Genomic DNA, 16,631 nt, shown 5'->3' with positions numbered 1-16,631 from the left:
TAAGAACAGTAAAGGAAAGAGGAAGATAGGGAAGGAATATGTGAGATTGTTGAAAGAGGTAACATTGATCAACATGCAGTGTATTCATAAACTTCTCTATTAAATGGCAACTACTTTGTACAACTACTTAGAAGTAATAAGTAAATAATCAAGGATAAAAGGAAAAATTATAAGAGTAGAACATAAAATAGTTATGGGGAAAATTCTCTTTGTAATGAGTTTTCATTTACTTTATTTTTTTTAGATTTTTCTTTCTGGTTGTTGTTTTATTTACTTTTTTTGAGGTAGGTCTCACTGTGTAGCCAATACTGTTGTGGAGCTCATTATGTAGTCCAAACTAGCTTTCCACCTCCCTCAAGTTAGGATAGCAGGCCGACATCACCATGCCTGGCTCTCTGTAGTGGTTCATCTGAGAAATACTGGTAGCATATCCGAAATATGCATCCCAGATATAATGTTAACTAGTGCAGTGGGTTCTTAGAATTACTGTATTCCTCCCTATAGCTATTCTTTTCACTACTCAATTGAGAACCTGAAGCCTAGAAAAGCCACCAAGTTGGTTAAGGAGCAGAGTCACTTCTCCATTCCAAGTATGTCTTACTCCTGAGCATGTGCCCCTGGCCAAAGTGCTGCTCATACCAGAGATTTCCACCAACCACAGACATCTGTGGACCAATCCCTACCCCTCTTCTGTATAAGTACAGACTCCCAGGTGCCTCAAATCGGGGCAATGCATGGCCCTCCCAGACCATTCCATTTCAGCTGCTTCTTACTCCCAGCCTGTGCGATGTCAGTGCAGGTAGCCAGGATTTCTCCTTTTCCCTTTGCCTTTGTTTATGTTTACTCCCTCCTCTCCAAACATTATTCTATGCTTCTACTTACCTCCCTCTTGGTCACAAGGCTTTCTCTACTAGTTAATATTCACATTAAGTCCTTTCTTTGACATTACTTTTTATTACTATTTTATTTAAAAATGCTAAAAACAGAGGGGTTACAGCAATATAAATCAGGCAATGAATGCATTTTCTTTTGGACAATGTCACCCTTTCCCTCTCTCTCTCTCCATTTTTCTTCATATCCCACCCACAAGTTATATGGTGCATTTTCAACATAGCGTCTTTATCTTTCTATTTCTGTGCCTCCACTTACATTCCCAAAGACATACAGACAAACAAACAATATATAAAGAAAAAAGCAAAAAAGAAAAATCCTCTTTTTCTGTTTCCTGGAGTTCATTTAGATAAATATTATTTTGTATGGTCAGATGCACATAGGCATTGATTGTACCTTTCTGTCCATGACATTCTAAATACCATATAAATAAAATTCTACTGGAATTTTCTTATATAAAAACATTTTCTGGCCATTTAGTGTCTACCAATATTGTCTCTCTTGTAATCTTGCCAAAAATCACTTTTTCGCTAGTCAATACCCAGATAATTAGCACAACTGTAAATTTGTTTAAAATTTATTTTTGCCTTACTGTAATAGAATTTTGAAAGAATTAGAAGATGTTACTAAGAAGTCTAAAACGGATCTTACAGTGTCAAAGGATTTAACCAATGTAAACAATATTATCAGTAGTTATCTCATTAAAATTCTTAGAAGACATCCTTAGGCTTAAATTTTCTCATATACAAAGTAATCCTTTAACTAATAGTTTACTAAATTAATAAATTTTAAAATATGAAAAAATCACTTCTTAAATCACTCAGTATTTAAAAAAGATATTGACTAAAGCTCTTTATTTAAAGCTAAGATAGAAAACCCCATCAGTATCATCTGAAACATGAGAATATGAGTATCTGAGTATACTTGATAACCAAGTGACACATAAATCACAAGCATTTTTGACATAGAAATAAGTGCCTAATATCTATTTAAAGTCAACTGAAAAGTTTGCAGAAAATATTTTTATTATAATAAAGCAATTCTAAATTGCTAATGTTCTGATTCTTCTATTTTTTGGTAAGAATAAGGATTCTCAGCCCTCCTTTTTCATATTATGCCATGATAAATTTGGTTTTTTTTTCAGATTCGAATCAAATTTTCACAAAAGATACCAAATCTTAGATTTATCTATATTTGTGACTTCTCCTGAGCAAGTAGGTTCATGAAGAGTAGTTTTCTTGATGGCCTGAATTAACCTACATGTCTGTCTTTCTCACTTTAGTCCTCAAAAATGATTTCAGAATGTTCTAGGGGGCAGCATTCTGAAATAAGGAGACTATTCCAGTGCCTCTAGAAACAGGAAGTTCTCGTCCCTAGGCGAGCCACTTCGGACCAGGATGTAAAACCCAGAACAGGCTGCATTCTGAAATCCCTCAGCTGTGGTATAAATGAGGCATATTCAGATAAAACTCTCAGCATCCTGGTCAGCTTTTCTGTACCTTGGGTGGCCAGCTTACCCAGAATCCTAGGTTTCTACTGTTTCTTGCTGCATTTGTATAAGCAATGGCTCCATGCAACTTATGTGGGCAGTGCGTGGGGGGGTGTGGTTAGTTTACCCAGACAGAAAGGTAACCAGAACACGACTAATCTGCTTCATAAACCTCACTTGAGTCAAAGTTCTCAGAAGGTGAATGTAAGGAAATAGTCTTCCTATCCCTTAATGGTGTGGAAAGATTGCTCATGCCTGAGGGTGGATCAAGCACTCTCTTGCCACCTACAAAAGGCTACATTTTGGGGCTGGGAAGGTGGCTCAGTGGTAGAGCGCTTGCCTTGCATGTATGAGGCCCTGGGTTCGATTCCCCAGCACCACATAAGCAAAAAGAAAAAAGCCGGAAGTGGTGCTGTGGCTCAAGTGGTAGAGCTCTAGCCTTGAGCTGAAGAGCTGAGGGACAGCATCCAGGCCCAGAGTTTAGACCCACGACCGGACCCAAAATAAAATAAAAAAGGCTACATTTTTCCTATGACATGAGTTGGAGCCTAGTGTTCAAATAACTCAAAATGAGCAGCCCCAGAAAAGCAAGCATCTGAAAGCCTGCTTCTCAGCAGCACCTGATTCCTTTCTTTGCATAAACTCTGCAGCATACAGAAAAGCCTACACTGCTATTCTCGAATTTATACAATGTGAAGACAGAAAAGGCATCTGCCACTCTCATTTAAAAACACAAAGCCATTAAAAACTTGTAAGATACCCATCTTTCTTAAATTTTCAAAAAAACACCCCAAACAAACATAAACAAAACACCAACCACCCAAACCCCAAACAGCAATGCCCGGTTTAATGATTAGAATGAGGCATCCAACCTCTATCTCCAGTGTTTAATCATCACAGAGAAATAAAAATATTGTGAAACATACAACATTTTGCTATTTTTTCTTTTCAGTACAATTATGTAGGAGGAAGTGAATATTTCCTGTATTGGGAATTACCAGGTACTGAAGATAAGAGAGGTGGTATAAATTCCTCAAAATGTCATAGCCTAGCAAAGGAGATGAGCAAAGCACAGATAGAATACCTAAGGTGAAAAAAAAAAGAATACCTAAGGTGAAAGAAAGAAGAGAAACTAGAGGGGAAAAAACAGGGAAGAGAGAATGTAACAGACATCAGAGAGGAGCAACATGTGAGCTAAAACACCAAGGAAGGACAGAGAACGGGCAAAGTGTTCCAGGGCAAGGAAGCAGTGGTGATTACAGATGTGTGGGATGGCCAGATCTATGGAGATATGGCTTAGCTATACAAGGACCTTTGAGCGAAGGAGAAAAATGATGTCCTTCTTGGATGTACACAGCATGCGTAAGTAATGCACATTGAATGCAATGAACAACTGTCCAGACAAGAGCCCAATCATCAACAGTGGCTAGTAGACACAGACCCTGGAGCACTGAACACGGGAGCAGTCAGGAATATAGCTGGATAAGAAGGTGGTATCTTTAAATTCAGTGCAAAGAGTTTAAACTGGGCAGCGAGCAATGCAGAACTATTGGGGATGTTAGTTCAAGAGTGCTCATCAGGGATAAGTTTTAATAGGTAATTCTGTTGGCTAGATGGAGAATCAGTTACAAATAGAGGGGAGGATGAAGTGATAAAGTCATTAATAACTCAATGCTATAGTTCAATTATGGGATCAACAAAGTTTAGATCCAGACAACAGTGTATCCAGTGGTCTATGAAGAAAATGAATAGGATAAGTAAAGGCAAAAAGTGATTAGATTTGAGAAAAAGTAACTACTTAGTAGGATATACAAGGCTCAGTGGTCTTCATCAGAGTTTAAGATCCCAAGGATAAGGTAGCTTCATCCATGGGCTAATAGAGTTCATGATGTGGGGAACTTAACATAAGATCTGTGATTGGCTTTTTTCTTGAAGGGTATAGCAAAGGGACTATAGTAGTAAGATGATTTGAAGTCATGAACCACTATCTCTCAGAAATATTAGAGAGTGACAGGAATGATGGATATGATGATAAAGGAAATAAAAATACAAGTGGACAGGAAGAATCATTATGGGAAATCCAGGTTTGGGGTCAACCAGATAAAGACACTAATACGTCATATAGTCTGGGATAGTATGAATATGATATTCCTAAGTCTCAGCTCCCTGATCTGTAAAGTGAGATTAATGATGTCTTCTTGTAGTGCTGACACAAGGAGCTGTCAGAAAATAAGACCCAGAGTTAAATTCATCCAATTTGTCAAGTTTCATTGGAATCCAACTCAATCCAGATGTTGGTGTATGGTCTACAGTTGCTCTCTTGCAACTCTCACATGGGGAGCTGAGTAGTTGCAGTAGAGACCTCATGGCCCACAAAGCTAGAAATATTGACCATCTGGAGCTTTACACAAAATGTTTTCCTATACCTGTTATGAAGAGTCAACATGAAAAATGTTCACATTCTCTTATGGCACACAGTAGACACTCACTATTAACTCCTTCCTCTGTGCTCTTTTGTGAAGGCCATAGAGATAATTGAGGGAACAAGAGAATGTGCCTTTACTTCATAGTCCTGGATTGCAGGAAACAAGGCTCATTTTTCCCTGGCTGCCACGGGAAAACAATTATGATAAACAAATGGGTCTCAGAGTAAGAAGAGAGAATGAATGGGCTGATGATTTTCCAGAAAGTTGTATCTATACTTCATAGAGGACATTGGAAACACAAGCTAATAAAAACCATCTGTTACTATATTAGGTCTCCACAAACCACAGTCTCTTCCCCTAGAGTTAAATTTCTGCTCAGAACAGAAAGAAGGTTCTGGGGAAAGTGGCAGCTGTGCTAGAGGAGCATGTGAAGCCAGCTTACCTTACACAACCAGAGTTCATGGATGAAAGGAGGGCATAGGGCGAATGAAGAATCTGCTTCTCTCAAAGGAAAGGAAGGGAACAATCTCAATGATTTCAAAGAGTTCAGGAAAGGTAAGTCTACCTCATTCAGCCTCTGATGCTTTAAGATTTTTTTTAAAGCAGACATATTCGTGGAGTTAGAAAAGAAGAACCAGGAAGGATAAACTAAGTTTTTCATGCAGAGAGAAAACCAGAGCTTGGAGAAGCTAACAAAAACATTTCATATATGGGCTAAATTGCAAGGAGAAAAACATCTATGTTCCAAGTCTTCATTGGTGGCAATGTGTACCTTGGTGTTCAATCAGTTCTGCAAGGAATATAGATCCTGGCAGGTCAGAATGGGCAATAAACAGCAGAGTCTTGATATTATTTAGCTTCAGGCTCGTTCTTTTTTTTCCAGTAGTGGGATTTGACCTAAGTTCACACTTGATAGGCAACTACTCTTCCACTTGAGTCATGCTTCTGGTTCTTTGCCTTTGCTAGTTCTCTGGTCATTTAATTTATTTTTCCCTGGTCTTCCCTTGGGCCAGGATCCTCCTGCCTTCACCTCCTGATTATCTAAGATCATTATGCCTATGTTATTTTTGAGACAGGGTGTCACTAAATTGTTTTTTTGGGTGGGGGCATATCAAGGTTTAAACTGGAGGCCTCTTACTTGATAGTCACTATACCACTTGAACCAGGACTCTAGCATTTTTTTGCTTTCCTTATTTGAGGACAGGTTCTTGCACTTTTAGCTCAGAGATGGGCTCAGACTGAATCTTTCTACACTATACCACCTGCATAACTAGCATTCCAGAAGCACAATCACCACTCCTGACTTATCTAACTTTTGCCTCGACTGGCCTTTCAGAACTATGATCTTCTTCTCTGTGCTTTCAGAAAGCTCAGTGAGGCTTACTTAGTTTAAGACAGGGATCAAAGTACAGCAAAGGGAAAAAGTTCACTAAGCTTTAGTATATTCTAAATGTCTCAACAAAGACAGGAAAACCAGAGTCCAAAACATTTCTTTCAGTTACAACACAATATTTCTTCCTTCATGTATATAAATAAAATGGGTATGATGTTCACATACTCCCATTAAAACAATTTGCTACCCTGTAACACATGCAAATCCATACAAAAAAAATTTGGGAGAAAAAGTGGGTGTGATTAACACTTTGAAACCATTCCAAGTAGTTTAAAATATTTGTAAGGGTTGATGAGCTATGAACTGAAAAATAAAGAGTAGTGCTTAAAACAGATTTTACTCATGATGCAATTACTTTACTTATGCAATACAATCATTTTCACACCTGCAGAATTCAATTAAGGAATATAATAAAATGTGCTACCATTTTAACATAGCAAATATAAAATGGCAAATTTTGTTACCCTTGATTTTAGCCTACTATATTCATATTTTCTTTCACTGCATATGTAGTTCATTCCATCTGTAGTATAGCAAATGTATCACCTTTTGAAAAACAAGATTGCATACCGATGTTTTTCTGCTTCTATGCTAAAAACTTCATTGAAGGAAAATAGGTTGCTCTCCTCAGTGATATTATGCAGGGTCTCTTCTAGTTTCCCAAGGTATAATTTTCCATTGTGGAAGTGGTGCTATGGCTCAAGCGGTAGAACGCTAGCCTTGAGCCAAAGAGATGAGGGACAGCACTCATGCCCAGAGTGCAAGCATGACCAACCAAAAAATATTTCCAATGTATGAATCAAAACCAGCAAATTTATTTCAGCATACACCTGTGTTGATGCATCATCAATACTATCACTAATTTATTTTCAATTTAACTAAATTCCAGCTGGAATAATATGCACCAACATTAATGTATACAAAAACATTGCCTAAAACAGATATAACTCTGGATGTAAACTAAAATGTGAATGCTAAAAAGAAATCTGTATCTGAAGAATCATTGTGGTTGAGAACTTGACCTAGGAGACAGCAGCTAAGACAAATGCAGATCCACATCCAAAACTACTCCAGGTTTTGTTTTGGTTTGGTTTGGTTTCTTCCTAGTCATGGGACTTGAACGTAGGGTCTGGGCAGCACCCCAGACCTTCTTTTGCTCAAGGTTTGTGCTTAACTACTTGAACCACAACACTACTTGTGTGGCTTTTTCTGAGTAGTTTATTGAAGAGTCTCGTGGACATTTCTGCCTGGGCTGATCTTGAACTGTGATCCTTAGATCTCAGCCTCCTGAGTAACTAGGATTACAGATGTGAGCCACCTGTGCCTGTTTTGGACTCTACATTGATTAGTCCCAAAACAATGGCCAGAAGTCCTTCCTGGTAAGTGCAAATGTCCTGAGGGTTATTGTAGTAAAAGATGTTGCCTCCAGGCAGTTCCATTCCTAAATGTGCTAGGATCACTTGATTGTCCTTGGAGCCTCTGTGACAGAGACTGACGACATCTATTTTCTTTGTTGTTGTTGTTTTCAATGTACTACAAGATTTTTTACCCCTGTAGTTTATCCCATGTTGTCACTGTATTCGATTTTGGTACCCTGGGTATTATATATACATTTATCTGAACTAGGGAAGGGGAACAACAAAATGGTGAGAAAAAGGAAGAAGTGGGAACCTAAGCAGCAGCAATATCCACAAGACAATATGTTGGAAATGATCTGTACAACTTGGCGGGGTGTGGGGGGTATTGAGAGGGAAAGGGGCAGAAAAAAGAAGGGGGGAATAACAAGTTAGACACTTATGTAAGTGTAACTCCTCTGTACTGCACCATGACAATAAAATTTAAAAAAATAAAGTGGCATTCAACACTTGTAGATGTTTCAGGAATGACTCAAGAGGAAAGTTTAATTGTACAGTCCAGGGTACCAATGACCTCTAGCATCCTGAAACAAAGTCCTGGGTAACTAATGAATAACCTTCTTCTTTCTATTCTTGGACCACTAGAGGTCTTCACATGGATTGTCATATCTGATCAAATTATAACAAAAGTATCTATTCTGAAGGTGCTTTCCATTTGGATGACAAAGTTGTATCTATATTAAATTATCAAATACGTGTAGAAGTTCACTCTAGATTTATGCAAGTGAATTCTTTATATAATCTGTTCTAATACAGAGATAGGCATATGTATGAGACCTTTGTCTCTCTCTTTCATGTGTGCATACATACATGTGCTCAAACAAATAGATTTAACTCAGATATCAGCCTTTCCTTCCTTCCTTCCTTTCCTTCTTTTGTCGGTTGTGGGGCCTGAACTCTAGGCTTGGGGGCTGTCCCTCAGCTCTTCAGCTCAAGGCTAGCGCTCTACCACTTGAGATACAGGACCACTTCTGGCTTTTTTTTCTTCTTATGTGGTGCTGAGGAACTGAACTCAGGGCCTCATGCATGCAAGGCAAGCGCTCTACCATTGAGCCACCTTCCCAGCCCCCCACTTCCAGTTTTCTATTGGTTTATTGGAGACAAGAGTCTCACAGACTTTCTTGCCCAGATTGGCTTTGAACCATGACCCTCAGATCTCAGCCTCCTGCGTAGCTAGGATTACAGGGGTGAACCACTGGTGCCCGGCTTTAGATAAGATAATCTTAACCAAGGGCTATGTTGAAAATTTTTTTTAATAAATCTCTACCATTCTATGTAATTTCCCATTTGAAGTGCAGTAACATTTAATGAGATTTAGCATATGAAATTGTAAGGATAAAAACACAAATTGAGTTAAGCTGACAATGCTAGGTTGCCAACTAAACTCACTCATTAATAGTCATTATCTTCACTTCAGCTTTACACTACACACACATCACATACATCATTAAAGACTATTAAATGTCATGGAAATCGGGGGTTATTCTCAACTAAGATAAAATTAGCCAATGTCCCAAAACATAAACCTATTGAGATCTATTGTTTATGAATTACATTTTAGCAACTGGCTTTTCCACATAGCAATATTTGAACCAAAATGAAATTTTATTCAAGTAATTCTTTCAGAATCAACTGTGTTAATTATTTTGAAAACATCATCCTTTATCACAATGGTTAATTCCAATGACTATGCATTAAGAAAGATTGATCATGGGTCACTCAACAATATTAATTATGGCAGAAAAGTAAGTATTTCTAATTATGAGCACACAGTTTGCTTACATATAAATTGTAAGATTGTCATTTTTAATTAAAACCATTTAAAATGTCTTACAGAAAATGAAGCATTCCGTAGTTACTATGGCAATTTAAAATATATTTTATCTTAGTTCTATTTTTTGCTTTGCATTCAATCTGTGTGGTGTGCATTTGTTTTTTGTGGAACAAGGTAGAACTGCAGAAGGATTAAAAATAAATAAGGTGTTCAAAGATTTTATCTGTGAAGATTCAATTTATGTAATATTTAAGATTCAGGAAAATATTGAATATTTTATAAGTAATATGTCATATTCAATGAAAACTAATTCAGTATCCCATAAAAACAATCATATTAATGGATTCTCTATAAAGCAATCATTTCATTTTATGTAACATGCCAAATATATCTATAAAATATGAAGGTAGGTAATGAAATGGAAACTAACAATGAAATTCAAAGTAGCATCATTGCATGATATGTTCAAGGACAACTAATGGTTGTATTTGTATCATATTACAGTGTTAATGAGTAAAATGAGTATGGAGATACCAACACACATCATTTGTATTAAGACATCAACCTTTATAAAGGATGATCTGGATTCTCTCTAACATGCTGCAGAAAAAGCCTATAGTAACAATACAAGTAAATATGGATGAGATGGTGTCTATCCCATTGAGGAAAGGAAGCAACTTCATGCAACAGTTAAACGAACTTTCAGAACAAAACTCTGTTAGAAAACATAAATCCTTAAAGTAAACAGCACAAGGAAGCTCTCTGAGGTCATACCTGTGCCATAGAAATTTTCTTCCCATTTTAAAAGCATTCATTTCTCTTCTTCCTTTTTTAAATGAGAGATAAAGCTAAGAGTACTTGTTCAAACATTGTTCAAATCCTTCTAGAGTCTTCCAAAGTGGAGAGCATTAAATATTGTGACCATTCCTTCATAATACTTATGCTTACCTAAAATAGCAGATTATTCACTTTATAAAGTCTCTCACTTGAAATAAGGAAAACAAATCTGTTATTAAGCAAGCAGTGTACATGGATTTTCACAGCCAGAATATTCAAATACTGCCAATATATTCTGGGTTGTGATAATGTTAAGTAATGTAGACAGAGCTCCTCATTATTCTCTTTGCTTTGAAAATGATAATTACTTGTTGAGGTTTAAAAATCAAATTTAAAGGAAATTTGAGGATCTTCTCTTAATATGGATGGAAACCAATGACTTTGTCTTAAATGATGGAAAACACTTTATAAATCAAGATGGGCTCTCCTCATATGTAACCAAGAAACAAAGAAGAATATATTCATGATTCTTAAGTATGTTTTTCTTTTTCCTTTCTCAAGACTATTCAGTTTGTAGTTCAGTGGCAGGGAATTTGCCTGGCATGGGGAGGGGTCTGGGTTGGATCTCCAGCACTGAAAAAAACAAATCACTTATATGATAGTCAAGTTACTTATTAGGCTAATGGAGAAACTGTTATGAGGGAGGTACTATTGTAATTAGATATAGACAAATAATAGTGCTATCTCTATAAAAGCAGTCTCTGCAAGAGGACATAGGGAGTGGACTTTCTGTGGATTTCTGCTTGCCCTTATGATTCTGGGAGTGGTACCTTTGCTAGGCAGCCTTTTCAGGAACACAGTGATGCATGAACATCAAAACAGGACAGCTGGGGCTACACAATGGAATATTTGAGACATCTGTATCAAAACCCAATATTTATCTTATGACTAATTCCATGATTCCTTTCTGGCTAAATGCATTATATATGTGTGTGTACATATATATGTATATATATATATATATATATAATTTTTAAGACAAAAATTCTCCCAGCTCAACTTTCATAGACTAGCCACATTCTATGAAACTCCCTCTGCTTGTGTTGTTTGTATTTTACTGGAACAGCACAAAGGGCTTAATCTATACAGTCTGGAAGTAGGAAGGACAGGAGAAAGGACACCAAAATATTGAAATTGTCATTCTAATAAACCCATTGCCAATCCTACGTAAGAATTACAGACCTACACACTGCACAGCAATGGCTCAATATAGATAAACTTCTGTATGTACTCACACTACATCAGTTCATCTTTTTGGTCCATTTATGGTTTTAATGACGACTGTTTTGATTTTTTTCACAAAGAAAAGCATAAAGCTACTACAAAAGAATAAGAATGAAACCCATTCTTTCTTTTCCCTTGGTAAAGTCACAGTTTTCGAATACTCTGAATGAAAAAAAGAAAGGTATTGTAAAAGAACCACATATGACTTCCTTTAAGTTCAAGAAGAGAAGCATGTTGTGCTTGTGGGTACATATTCAGGCAGAAACTCACAGCCAGGTAAGCCTATCCCCTGGCTTTATGCAATCCAATGAGTAGACCAGAGCCAATAAGTTGTCTCAACCATTCCCTGGGCCACTGTGGGTTGGTCACACATTCATGACCAGCCTCAAATTTAAATTTTGAACATTATCTCTACATGAAGGTATATCCATATATTCTGACAGAATTGAAAGACAATAAAGTCTTTTATAAACATAAATTTGGGTCGCAAGAAGAGATCCTACCATGCTCCTGAGAAAAAGAGAGAACTGTTCTTCTTTTTTGTTTTCTTTTGTGTTTTTCTGTGATGAGAATCAAACCTAGGTCATAAACATGCTAGATTAACACTAGCTTGCATCCCTGGTCACCAAATAACATCTCTATGTACCCTGTCATAGAAAGCACAATTGGTGTATAGGCATAAATACTGATTTTTAAAGATAAAAACCGCAAATTTACTATATTCTTAAGTCTTATTTTAGCTTTTACTTCAGTAATTAACATCAGAAAATTCAATTAATAATGTGACCCTCTATGTGATAGCAGATATCCTGTTGTATAAGGGCTGACCTGTGATTGCTATGGTTATATCCAGGGGCAGAGTATGATGGGGCAACATGTCTTGTAGTAACTGTCTAGTGAACAATAATTACTATTACTATATTATATATAGTATATATTATATATATATATATATACCATATTACTATTACTATAATTATTATTCAGTATTTGTCCCATAGAAACAAACAGGTATTTTAACTTATTATGAAACATGTGATAAAAAGGTTTTCCTTGGCAAATGGATTTGGTAAATAATCTACTAACTTATATTTTATAGACAAGTTAAAATATAGGAAAATGAATAGGGAAAAGAAACAAGTGTTTTCAATGATATGAAATCCTTGGTAAAGGCAATTCTGGGGAGAAGGGAGACCACATTTTTTTCTTCCCTAGATTTCTATTTTTAATGCAGATGGCCTATCTGGAGCACATGCTCAAGTAAATGACAAAAGTGAATAACACACAAAAGCAAGGTAGACAGATACCCTCCCCTAAAGATCTCTCAGGATGATCTAAGCCAGTAATGAAGACTTCAGAAATTCCAAGTAATCCCACACAACAGCTTCATGCATATTTAGAAGCCTGATGCATCCATAGTATAAAGTGAGGGCTGACATATCATCCTACTGCAGCTATAATAAAACCACTTGTTTTATTATATACGAAAATACAATTCACACATACCTGCATTAGCACCCTCCCCACACCAAGGATTACTTCAGAAAAATAACAAGTTATAGGACTTGAGAAGTATGCAGAAAAGGACTGTGGTTTACATAAGACATCATACGGAGCTAATTTTTAAAGGCTCTAAATCTCAGACAAATGAGCAATAGTTTTACTAAATGACTACACAAGCAAATGTAAATAATTTCCATAATATTTCATCATTCAGAGAAGAAAATGTAGAGGTTTAAATGAACAAACATAATCCTTTATGAAAATAATCTACTTGAAGTAGCAAAGATTCACTTCACTTCATTATGTAAAGGAAAAATTACACAGCTCCATGAAATTTTGAAAAATCAGTGTTTTTAGCTATGGGGGGAGTTTGTAGGTAGAGAGCTTATCTATACATAAATCCATAAGTTGAAACAGGTTTAAGTCATCTGACCAATGTATATGATACATAATAATATATTTTAACAAACCATTTTATTTTCATAGAGATAGATAACTGCTGCCTCAAAACTTAGAAATAAAATGCATTTCCTCAATTGGAAAATAAATCTACTCCAAAAATTCTTTAAGAAAAAACACATATAGAATTAAAACACTTTACAGCAACAGTACTTAACTTACTAATAATGTTAATAACTTTTTATGAACATGTAAGTATGTTAGTATGTTAACTTCTCACATTTTCTTTGATTTAGCTGATGGAAAATGAACAGCACTTCAGTTCTCTAATGTCTTGAAAAAGTTAATTTAATGTTCATGATATCCACTTAAAACTAAGGTCCATCAAATTCATTCCATATTTTCAATAGCAACTCAAATATATAACTGAACACTTGACATAGCCAACAGCAACATCTTTTATCAACCACATTTCTTTCTTATTGATATAATTAAAGAAAACAAAGGATTTATGACTACAAAAACACCTTAGTTAAAATCCTCTATTTGCCACAAAATATGTATGTCTTAATTTATGCAAAAGAAGGAAATTTTATTCCATTTGTGTATAAATTCTGGCAGAAAATAAATGCTTTTAAAAGGCAAAGAGAAACAAAATCAGACAAATCAAACAATGAGAAGTTTTATAATTATCTTCTGGTTTTTTATATTGCAGATTATTGGTTAGAACCTTAATTTCTCATCAAAAGGTTTTGATGGACTTTTACACTCCATTACTATTAAAAACTTATAAGAGGGAGGATATTCAAAAAAACCTGTAAGTAAGAGTGCATACAATGACACACTCTCCATTCTCCATCCCGTTCTCCATTTCATCTCTCATGTTCAAAACATAGCGACTAGTCTCTTACAGCTAAAGATGACTCATCATTCATAGTGCAATATAGAACTAAATATAAGAAATAAATGTGAGTTTGCACTAACCTTTAAAGTCCTATATAAAATTACATAAACAACATTATGTAGGTGAATTGCATACTGAAATGTGTGACAAAAATTTGATTCTGAGATTTAGTTATATACATGTACAATGAAAAATAAAAATTTATCTTTAAGCAAACTCTGTAAGAAGTCTGAGATAATGGCAATACCTTACTAACTTTAAAAAAAAAAACTATAAACTAACATCAGATACAGCACTGTTAAAGCCCAAAACAAGTCAATGGCCATACATCCTGTAGGCTGACTCATTAAAGAATGAGTAAGCTTTGTAATATAGATCCTCACTTTGGCATGTGACCCCCATCCTTCTGAGCTACACAGGGCCATATTTTGCTCTCCTTCTCTGAACCTCTACAGAACCAAGCAAAGAGACACCTCTACTTTCAATGACAGCATCTTCCCTTTGTCCAAGATGGCGTGTGAATCCCGGTTTTCTGCAAAAATGTGCCTAATGGGTCTGAGGTACAGCTTTCTAATGGGTCTGAGGTAGAGCTTTCTCCTTAACTACTAAGTCACCATCACCATATGGAGCCAAGGAAAACAAAATCCTTTCTTTACCCTGTTTTTCAGGCCTGTTACTAGAAATAATAGTATTTAGGAAAGCATAACACCATTTTATGACATCACACAGAAAGAATGACTATATCCTACTAGGTAAAGACATTAGACAGGATTTCTCATGGGGTAGCCGTGTTTTGTTCTTTTTCACCAAAAATATGAAGAAAATGACCCCCGGTAGAACTAGGGCACCCCTTTTCTGCCCATGTGTAGACACCCAGTGCCATGCTTTTCATACCTTTGCAGCCACTGATGAGTTAGGTTTCTCCAGCAAGTCCCAAAGTTTCTTCCTTTTCTCAGGGCAGCAGGTGTTATCAAACTCTTCTCCCTCACGCTCACGCATGGTCTCTGCCTCTCGCCTCAGCTCTTCATTCATCTGTTCTTTCTTCTGATGATATCTGGCTTGACAACAGGACTCTAAGTAGATCTCATCAATCCCCCAGTAATCGAGCTCTTGGCCAAAGGAGAGTGCACACATTTCTTCCATCATGTGTAGCTTCCCTGTCCGGTAGAAATTTAAAATAGACGTGAAGGCTCCAGGATGTCGATCAAAGAAATACTCGTTCTCATTTAGATTATAGTCATCGCACACCTCCAGGAGGCTCTCGTGTGTGTTGCAGTCTCGGAGCTTGCCCAAGCGGGTCCTGGGCAGCCTGTCCAGCGTTCTCCACAGGACTTCGTGGTTGAGGCCTCCCACGTTGATCTTAACTCTCCGGGAGCACGATTTGCTCCTGATAATGTCCACAGGTTCTGGAGGAAGAGAAAGCGTTGATCTTGATGTCTTCCTGTTCAAGCTAGGGGGAGCCTTTTCTGCCATTTTGAACTGGACAAAGCCACAAAGCCAGGGCTCTTAAAAAAATGAGGTCAGCTGAAGGAATATTCCTCTGGGGCAGGCATCCCCACCGACAGCTGGAAGAAAGCAATAGCCATTGGTTACTTACATTTTCCTGGAGTATTTCCTTTTTCACAGGACAATCCTATTGTTATCATCCAGAGACACGGTACTAATTGCTGACTCCTTTTTTGGAGACATAAGTTTTTGCTTTAGGATATAAAAAATGATAGAACAACACAATGTACAGCACAGAAGAGTCTGTGCATACCTCTAGAGGTTGACAACACCCAAGTGTGTCACCAAAGAGCCCTTTCTCAAAGCTGTACACTAAACCATCCATGCCATAATGGAGACTATTTAAATCAGCCATGCTTCTAACCTGGCCAGTTAGTTCCTACTCATTCTCTGGTCTTCCTCAACCCCATTAAGAAATCATGATCTATATCCATCTATATCCATCCACTTTTCAATAAGCATTGAGAGGATACAAATTATTCTCCCAAACAATCCTTCCATTAATATTATCCAGTCCCCAACACCAAAAACTGGTTCAAACCCTTACCATCTCTTGACTCTCTACAACATCCTTTTAGACTGGGTTCCAAATTCTGGTTTTACCACAGAACCATTTTCCATAGCTCTGGAAGTGGTCTACTATGGTTTAAATTTGTCTTTGACCCTCAAATGCTTTAAACTCCATGAAAGCTCATTGTTACTAGAAATGTAAAGTCCTATCAACCCTGTAAAGATAGTCTACTGGCCTACAACTACATCCTCACTATTATCTCTGCCTCATCTCTATATTATAGTCCCTTCTTAAATACAGAGGATGTACTGGCCATCAGTGCTAGTTTCTCTAAAACCTGAAAGTAGTAAATATTGAAC

At 36.7% G+C, this 16,631-nt stretch overlaps 1 protein-coding gene across 1 annotated transcript in view; it reads right to left on the bottom strand.

Moving 5' to 3' along the window:
• The window catches only part of Kcnb2 (potassium channel, voltage gated Shab related subfamily B, member 2), a 389,384-nt gene extending 373,656 nt beyond the window's left edge, over positions 1-15,728 (bottom strand). The window contains exon 1 of the mRNA XM_013028439.1: positions 15,150-15,728. Within this exon, the coding sequence (XP_012883893.1) occupies positions 15,150-15,728 (579 nt within the window). The remainder of the gene's footprint in view (positions 1-15,149) is intronic.
• Between the last annotated feature and the right edge of the window lie 903 nt (positions 15,729-16,631).

Source organism: Dipodomys ordii, unplaced genomic scaffold (genome assembly GCF_000151885.1).
Source record: "Dipodomys ordii isolate 6190 unplaced genomic scaffold, Dord_2.0 Scaffold109, whole genome shotgun sequence".
Taxonomy (NCBI): Eukaryota; Metazoa; Chordata; class Mammalia; order Rodentia; family Heteromyidae; genus Dipodomys; species Dipodomys ordii.
Note: the sequence above shows the minus strand (reverse complement) of the source record. Positions and strands in the feature narration are given on the sequence as shown.